Raw genomic sequence first — 9,910 nt, 5'->3', positions numbered from 1 at the left:
ATATTAGATATCACTTTATAGGGTTAGATGCAATAAAAAGCAATGTACTTTCATGAGCTTAACCAAAAGTTTCTTCCCATTTTTTATTATAAACAAAAACAACCCTCATGAGCTTAATCAATGCAACAATTCAGTCTACTGCCTGCATGGTTAATAACAATCGCTATAAATTAATATAAAACTAAAGAGATTAGAAAAAAGTACCTTCAATGTGAAATATAGCTTTCTGTCCAAGGCACATCCCATGTTCCTAAAAAAAAGAAAAAGAAATATCAATACTAAAAGAATAATGTTTTAAAAAAAATCTTTAATGGGACAATACCATGAATAGTGAACTCATATAATATGATGCCTAATGACAGACCTCATGCTTCAATTCAGAATCTAGTTTCTTCAACAATTCGTGAAGAAACCTTTGAATCATATTGATGTTAACTAATATAAAACAAGTAATGAATTTACTATTAAGCAAAGAAAGAAACTAACCTTATTTTTTTTTACATGAAAGAGTTGAAAGTCCAGCATCTGTAATGTGGCAAACAAATAAGTTAAGTGATCTAAGAGTTGATAATCCGGATAGATTTGATAAACCTCCATCCATGATAACAGTGAATGAAAGATTTAAAATTTGGAGATTCATCAACACTGCAACAGATTTTATAAAAGATTAATTAAGTAATCGTTATAAATAAAATTATGAAATTTTATTAACTCGTCTTGAACTTCATTCGTTCCCATTGTGATCAAACCAACTAATAAAGGTTTTGACGCAGGATTTGAAAGTTTGCTTGAAAGGGTGGCATTCCGATATAAACTAGCAAGAGCTTATATGGTGCACTCCTGTACTAAAAATGGCACACGTGGCTTAAACTGTTTGACTAAAGTCAACTCAATGTCAATTGGATTTGATGCTCTGTTGGTTTCTGATTCGTTACCGTATATCATAAGAGTAGAAACCAAAGCTCCTAATGTATCCGCCACCTATCCAGGTGAAGAGAACAAGTCAAGACTTTGACCGAGACTAGTGATAACATGGCACAACCCACCGGAAATGTTGGAGAGATCATACATCGCGTTCTCTTGTAAATCTAGAGCATCTTCACCTTGCACAAACCTTTTTGAAGGAGCTATTTTGGCATTAATCAAAGAAGGGATGCCATTACAACTTGCTATATCTTTTCTTGTTTTTTGCTTTGAGCTGAAAGAGACTATAAAGTAGATGCAACTTGTGTTCTAACTAGAGGTTCATAACCAGGTCCTAATAGCTTCAGGAGTTGTTTTGTAGTTTCAGAAGTTGATATCTTTAAACATACGGATGCATCTTCCATAATCATACATGATAATAAAAAGCAATCATTGGCTTGCATGTTTAACTAGTCATGTGTTAATAGCTTTACCAATATATCTTCTCCCCCAACTTTGACTATTGCTGACCAAAAACCCTCGGTGGTCCCACACAGGTTTCTCAAAGCACCAGTCAGCAAATCATCAACTACTTTTGAACCCTTTTCAAGTTGCTCCCACAACACTAGAACAACGCCTTCAGTGGCAAAGATTTTGGATCCAACATGATATTTGGCATCACCTTCAGAAACAACATAAATGGTATTTGCAGCTGTGATTTGACCTTCTTCTGATTTTAGAAGAGCGAGAAGCAGAGGAATGCAACCCCCAAGTAATACTTTGACCCGTAGTTCGTTTTCCTTACATAATGAGCCCAAAACTGTAGTTGTTTGGCTCTTTACACCAAGTGGACCTGATCTTAGGAGAGACACTAGAACTGGAACTGCTTGAGAATATAAACTAACAAGGGTATTTTGGTACTTTAGAAGAATAAAAAAGAAACAACGCCTTACCCTGTCTCTCAAGAGTTGAGACTCCCTGTGTGCATGGGTGATTGTGGGAGGACACCGTTTGATGGAGGGACACCAACCAGACCACAAATCAAAGTCTAATTTCACACCAGTAATGGTTGTTGAAATGTAAATAATAACAATATAGAAAATGTAGAAAAGGGAAAAGGGAAATTTGAATAGGCTAATATTTAATACCTTGAATCCAAGTAACAATATATCATAATGGTAAGCAGAAGGGTTTTTGAGATGAATTCTTTCTGTTGTACCATTTGTGCAGCTACGAGATGGTCAAAAAAGTACAAGGCTACTATAATCAGTGCTGGTATTATAGCAGTGAAAATGTGAACTGCTTAAACCTTCACCATATCCTGAAATAACATTGATCTTTAGTTTCTAATAAAGGTACAATCTACCTTCATTTCCTCAGTCATAATAGCAACATACTTCAATTTTTTAATGATTATATTAATATACGACCCATAATTTAATAATAGGATCATATTTACATTTCTTTATAAATAATAGAAATGTACATGTAAAAATAGCAATATGTGACAAATAAAGTACAATTCCCATATTGGTAATGGAATGTAAGTATGCTACTACTATGGGTAGAAAATAAAGTACATTGTTATTACCGGCATTAAAAATTAAAAAAAAATACCTTAATGAATGTCCAATGAGACAAAGATCCAGGTTCCAAAGGAATTGAATTCCTTCACCCTCCCCTAAGAATGGTGAAATACATTAAACAAGGAACTAAATTGTATCTCGGACATGTCAAAAACATAGAATTTTTTTTAAAAAAATGAAGCAAACAAACAATAAAGCTTAAGTGGTATAAAAAGAATCCAAAGTATCGTGATGCATTTGCCAAATTCTTGATATTTTTAAGCAAACAGACTCACCTGTACTTGTTTTAGGCTTCAGAAATATTTCATCCCGACTCTTGCTTGAAACTTTACTAAGCCTATCCTATAATGAGTGTCGAAGAGCACCTGCTGGTGGACAAAAAGAGCATTCAATTTTAATAATCACACACACACACACACACACATATATATATATACATATATATATATATATATATATATATATATATATATATATATATATATATATATATATAGAACCCTATTACTAAATGTGTGTATGTGTGTGTCAAATTGGCTTAAGCCCTTAAGTATGACATGAGGACTAACTTGCAAACACAGGTTGGGATTTACTATCAATCTGCAGTACAATTGATTTGCTGCTTAAGTTACCATCCCTCTTTAATTCAATACATATAGGCACACGAGTTACACCACCTTCACCAGTTGGCTACACAAGTTTATTTGCAAATTGAAATGACTTGTTGTGTTATCAAAATGAATTAGAAAAAAACATAAAGTGAATATATATGTCTAGATTGAAGATGAAAATAAAGAAAAATTAAGGTCGTACCAGAGCAGGATGCCGAATCAAACTGTTCAAAACTGCTGATTTACCTGCACTCTGAACAATTGGTAGCCCATAATTAGAAATTAGCTATCATCCTTTAACTTTACAAAAGGGAAATCGAACTAAATAACTGTCAAATAAGATACACAACAAATTTGCCCACAAATCCACAATGTGACTGCACTATCAAAGTTCTTTGATTCCATATTCTTTTTTAAAGTGTGTAAGTGTGCTAGGTTGAGTGCATTTACTCCTTAAAGGAATATTGTTCTTATGATCATCAAGATTCTCATCTATCTTAACATACAAAACAACGTCAAATAGATGTGATGAGTGATGACCGTGTGCTAGGTTAGGTTTCTCAAGTAATGGTCAAATCAACTTATGTTAGAAATTATTACTCACTGCCAATGGACCTCTTAAAAAGCATATGTTAAAACTACAAGGACTACAACAGACTTTTTAGCACCTTCATCCGCTGTTTCTGCAATTTTTGCACTAAATGTTGCACTTTGAACCTCTAATTTTTGGCCTTCAACACCATTCACCGAAATTTTAATCATTACCTGAAAAGTAAACACATAAAAAGCATATCATGTGAACAAATCACCAATTTACGCTACAATCATTAATAGAATCCCATCAGTTAGTCTATATATGTATGTATAATCAAATATGTGGCTTACCTTCAATTTATCATGTCTAATAATAATATGTGGCTTACCTTCAATTTATCATGTCTGATAATTCTTTCATAGATGAGGCGTAATCTCTCTCTACAACTCCATGTTTTTGAGTCTCGGAGGAAAATCCTTGCTCGCTTCATCCATAACATAGGAACTAGAACCCTTGATCGAAGCTTGACAAGCAACCCTAGAAGCACTGGAATCGGATTCCCACACACCATCAGATTCCGATACATCCTCCCTCTCTTGTTTTGTAACATCATACACATAGTAATCCTCAGCATCCATAGGAGTTTTGAGAAGAGAATCACCCCGATTAGGTTTCCTAGCTTTATTAAAACGCTCCAATTTCCAGTCCATTTTCCCGATTCCTAACACAACAGCTCCAGTAGCACTTGGCTTTCGTTGGGCATGGTAGATAGTAGACGAAGACTGAACGACAACCCCAAGAGGAATAACATCGCTTAAATCGACCTCTATCCGCACAAATCGACCCACAACTCCTTTATTAGGAGACTTAACCTTTACATCCTTCAGCAATGAGATGAAAAATGGTAGAGAGAAGTTGTACCAGGTTTTAGGGTAGAGAGAAAGGGTGGAGAGAATAGTAGAGAGACAAAAGGTAGAGAGAAAGCGTTTTTTTGTACCGTGAAGTTTCTTAATCTCTTTCTTCAAGTCGGCCTCAAACTTTTCCTTCTGATTGGCATTGTCAGTATCGTATACCTAAAATACGAAATTCAACATGCAAACATGAAACTTTAGCATATAATTCAAAGAAAATTAAAAACATTTACGAAGATGCCTGGGAGAAAGGATTAGGAGAAGTCGTTCCAGGTTTTAGGGTAGAAATCAAACTAGTTTCGATTGTTGCAGAGGCCTGGGAGAACCGATGGAGAATCAAATAGCATTTTGAATTTTCTTGAGAAAGCCCTAGGTGTGAATGAAGGAAGATACAGAGGAGAGATCGAAGAAGCGGGCACTACAATATTTTTGCCCGTTAAAAACGCACGTTTGATAAAAAAATATATAAAGCGACATTTTTAGAGGACACCCATTTAAAACAAGTGCCCTCCGTGTTTTTATTTTTTTTGTTGGACATCTATTATTAGGCGCGCAAACATGAGTATCATATATCCTTCAAATTTTGGAAGGCTGACATTATTTTTAGGGACACACAACAATGCGTATTGTAAATCAGTGAGTGTCATTATTCGCGCGTCATTAAAGGGTATTTTTCTTGTAGTGCATGAAATGTATTATATGAGTTGATGTGTTTTAAAAATGAAAATTTTTTATGAAAAACTACGTTGTTACAGTACCTTGTGGCGGGCAATAATCTCGCGGATATACAAGTCGGTCAGCTTCTTAGCCGACGAACTCTCCCGTATCGCTAAAAAGTGGGTGCTCTTGGTCAATCATTCCACAATGACCCAAGTAGCATCGAAGCCCTTCGTCGTCCTCGGCAGCTTGGTGATGTAATCCATTGTGATCTATTCCCACTTCCACATGGGAATCTCCAGGGGCTGTAGCTGACCATATGGCCTCTGATGCTATGCCTTGACCATTCGAAAGGTCAAACACCTCTCAACCTTCCATGCGCTCTCCCTCTTGATGCTTGGCTACCAATAAGTCAAACGCAAATCCCGGTACATCTTGGTGTCCCCCGGGTGAATAGAGAAGCAAGACTTATGAGCCTCCTCCAATACAGTCTGTCTGACCCTACCAGACATCGGAACTTAGACCTGAATATAACGGATCAATAGCCCCTGGCTATCCTGCACCAACTGGGTGTTCTCACCCGGAATCTTCTCAAGCTTCCAATTCTCCTGATGGATACCCTCAGCTTGAGCTTCTCTAATCAAACCCACCAGTGGAGAATCTACTGATATCCTCATGTATATTGTCGGAGTGGAGGATCCACCTGACTTGCGGCTCAGAGCGTCTGTCACCAAGTTCGCTTTACCTGGGTGGTAAATGATCTCATTTTCATAGTCCTTGACTAAATTTAGCCACCTACGTTGTTTCATGTTTAGGTTCAGCTGATCCATGATGTGTCTCAGGCTCTTGTGATCCATGTATAGGGTACAACGGACCCCATAGAGATAATGTCTCCAAGTCTTGAGAGCGAATACCCCTTCCCCCAACTCCATATCATGAGTAGGGTAACTCATCTCATGCGGCTTCAGCTATCGTGATGTGTAGGCTATCATCTGTCCTCTCTACACGAGGACCGCTCCCACGCTTGTGATGGGTGCATCACATAACACTACAAAATCCTCGACTCCCTCCGGGAGAGTTAAGACTGGAGCCTCTCATAGTCGCTATCGAAGGGTCTTAAACGCCCTCTACTGCTCGGGGCCCCACCGGAAATCCACCCCCTTCCTCTTCAGACGAGTAAGGGGTACTGCAATCTTGGAGAAATCCTATATGAATCTCCGGTATAACCCTGCCAATCCCAGGAAGCTCCTAATATTCGAAGGATATTTCAGAACCTCCAACTGGATAACCGCCTCGATTTTGGCCGGATCGACGAAAATCCCCTCCTGGTTAACGAGGTGTCCAAGGAGCTAAACCTCTCATAACCAAAACTCACACTTTTAGAACTTGGCATAAAATCGTTCCCACCTCAACACTCGCAATAACTCCCGAAGGTGCTCCTTATGCCGCTCTCGAGTTTTGGAGTATACCAAAATATCGTCTATGAATACGATGACCGAGCGATCAAGCATCTGTCTGCAGACCCAATTCATCAAGTCCATAAATATTTCAGGAACATTAGTGAGCGCAAACGGAATCACTATGAACTTGTAATGTCCATAGCAAGTCTGGAACGCGGTCTTCTCCACGTGATGGTACCCGGACCTCAACTCTATCTTGGAGAACCAAGATGCCCCCTGCAACTGATCAAGAAGAGCATCTATCCTCGGCAGTAGATAAAGGATATTCACCGTCAACTTGTTCAACTCCTGGTAATCAATGCACATCCGGTGTGAACCATCCTTCTTCTTGACAAAGTGAATCGGTGCTCCCTAAGGGCAACTGCTCGGACAAATGAATTGCTTTCCTAGCAGTTCCTACAGCTCTGATAACAGCTCCTGCATCTCTGCTGGTGCCAACCGATACAATGCCTTGGTGATAGGGGCCGAACCTATCACTAGGTTGATCGTAAACTTGACCTGCCTCTCCGAAGGCATTCCGGGTAACTCCTCCGAAAATACGTCAGCAAACTCCCTTACCACTAGAACCTTTGAAACTAAATTTTGATCCCTGGCCCGCATATCCACCACATCTGCTAGATAACCAGCATACCCGTGCTGAATATACTGTCGAGCCCTAGTAGCTAAACAAAAGCCTGATCCCAATCTGGTACCCTCACCATAGACAATCAGCTCTCCCCCACTTGGGGTTCGAACCACTACCCGTTGACCCTTGCAGTCGATCATGGCACCAAAACATCTAAGCCAGTTCATACCCACAATCACACACACGTCCCCCATAGGAATCAGAATCAAGTCGATCGGGAAAGACACCCTAAATATCTCCAACTGACATCCCCGATAAACTGAAGAAGCTGAAACCCCATGTTCGTTGGTGATAGAGACTCTCAACGGACACTCTAGCTCTCCTACTACCACACTGAACTCCATACAAAATGTTTGGAAGGAAAATGAACGACTCCCCCTCAAGTCAAATAAAATTAGTGCATGCAAGGAGTTTACTAAAAACATACCTAATCACAGGTACAAACAGATAAGCATAAAACATATATAATCAATAAGATAAAGGATAGAAACATACCAACAACCACATATGGTGCTGCCCTGGCCTCCTCTACTATGAGTTGGAAGGCATGTCCCTGAGCCTTCGGGGGCTCTGCTCTACCTGTTCTCCCATCAGTAATCCTCAATCTAGCTTGTGTGGGAGCCTGCGCCGATTTGGTAGCGAGCAAGGGATAGTTGGCCTTCAAATGGCCAACCTGATCACAGTGATAAAATAACCTCATATTCGGAACCAAGGCGGGATGGCGACAATCCTTCTCATCGTGCCCCTCCTTGCCACACTTGTGGCACCAGCTACCTACTCGATAAACCACAAAATTAACCTTGACGCACTTTCCACAATTGTGGCCATGCTGACCCCCGGTCCAAGAATCAACAGTCTTAGACCGCTTCAGCGCCGACTGTGACTGTGTCAGGGCCTGCCGCTGCTCCCTCAAATACAGCTCAATCTCCAGCTCATTCTGCCTAGCGGCCTCCTACAACTCTAGTAAGGTATCACATTGTTGGGTAGACACAAACTGATGGAGGTCAGTCTTGAGCATGCTCAGATAACATGTCATCTGAGCTTGCTCAGAAGAAAACTATGGGCAGAACATAGGCCTCTCTATGAACATGCGAGTGAACTCTGTCACCGACTCCCCATCCTCTCAATCCCAAAAACTCCTGAGCTATTTGTTCCTGCTCAACCCGTGGAATGTAATGAGTGCAGAACATATCCCTAAACTATTCGCATGTAGTTGCAGCTCTCTGATCATCCATGTATAACGCAGTCGTCAACCTACACCGGTCCTTTGCTATAGACCTCAACAGGTTCAAGGCACATCTGACCTTCATGTTAGTAGGACATGAACATGTAAATAAGCACTCCTCCATATCAAAAACCCACCTCGTGGCTTGATGGGGTCCTGAGTCCCATCAAAAGTAAGGGATTTGTGTTATTGAAGTCCCTATATTGAAAAGCCCGACTGGCTCCACCCCCTGCCGCCATTGCAGCTGCTGTGGTAGGCGTCTCTGCAGAGGTTGCATAACGCTCATCAAAATGCTCGACCATGGTAGTCTTAATGGACCCAAACATCTCTGTCAGATGTACCCAAAAAAAATTGGCAACCTCAACATGCAGGATCTATCGAATCCTAGTGTTTAGCTCATTTGTCATCATCTAACCAACCACCTCGGGCACTCTCGGTCCCTCCTCAACGCCATCAACTGATCCTGATCCTGATCCGGATCCAGCCACCAAGTGCCTCGTAACCACCATTCTGAAAACATTCCAGAAAGATATCAGATAATCCGCATAAATAACAGGGAACCAACTCCTAACTACACCCTAGGGGTTGTGACATACTTGCTATGCGTATGGGTCCTGTGCTTTCAGTAGCACGGGCCCATACTACCTTCCACACCTACCCATATGTGTCTCAAGTATCATAACAACACCCTAGAAATATACATATGCATGGTGTTTGTTCATTCCTCACTCATAAAGGAAAGCTAACTATCTCATAACCGACCTACCGGCCTCACACAACCCACCCATGAAACTTCCACAAACCCTGCAACACTCGTGTATGCTAGGCATGCATAATGCTGGACCCTATAAACTTTCAAATACTTGATCCTACCCTATGCCCTTCATCAAAAAAGAAAAGGAAATAAGGTCAAACTAAACATTCTCAGGCTATAAGATCTTAATTATGTACAGTCGTGATGCACACACTAAGCAACTATAGTAATGATGTCAATTTCATATAAGGAAAACTCTAGTCTATTAGGCATCATTTAATTAGGCAATTCTATCATGCAATTCCTGAATATCCCTAGCCTAGTACAAGCATGATGTTCTAACATATCACAATATCAAATAACTGTATGGTATTTTGGGGTCTACTTATTGGCATCGGCTGATCATACACCCTGCATCCTCCTTTGATATTTTGAAACCTTTTTGAAAGAAAATCATTTTGAAAATCCTTTTTCTTTGTTTGAAACTAGATTCACACAAGTGTTCCTCCAATTCACTCAAACCAAGGCTCTGATACCAACTTGTAACATCCATAAAATCATTCCAAATTTAAACTTTTTAAAACATTTCAAAACCATAAAACATTACAAAACTTGTTTTCAAAATAGTATAATATCAGAGAAT

General features: G+C 39.7%; 1 protein-coding gene across 1 annotated transcript; it reads right to left on the bottom strand.

Annotated features, from left to right (window-relative positions):
• Positions 1-7,059: 7,059 nt before the first annotated feature.
• LOC145035741 (uncharacterized) lies at positions 7,060-7,632 on the bottom strand. Its single transcript, XM_078984241.1, has one exon. The coding sequence runs from the start codon at positions 7,630-7,632 to the stop codon at positions 7,060-7,062; it is 573 nt and encodes a 190-aa protein (XP_078840367.1).
• Positions 7,633-9,910: the final 2,278 nt, after the last annotated feature.

This window comes from Lactuca saligna, chromosome 3 (genome assembly GCF_052625555.1).
Source record: "Lactuca saligna cultivar CGN05327 chromosome 3, ASM5262555v1, whole genome shotgun sequence".
Classification (NCBI taxonomy): domain Eukaryota; kingdom Viridiplantae; phylum Streptophyta; class Magnoliopsida; order Asterales; family Asteraceae; genus Lactuca; species Lactuca saligna.
Note: the sequence above shows the minus strand (reverse complement) of the source record. Positions and strands in the feature narration are given on the sequence as shown.

Excerpts from the sequence above, each read along its gene's own strand:
- LOC145035741 (XM_078984241.1), bottom strand. The coding sequence starts at position 7,632 with ATGGAGTTCAGTGTGGTAGTAGGAGAGCTAGAGTGTCCGTTGAGAGTC.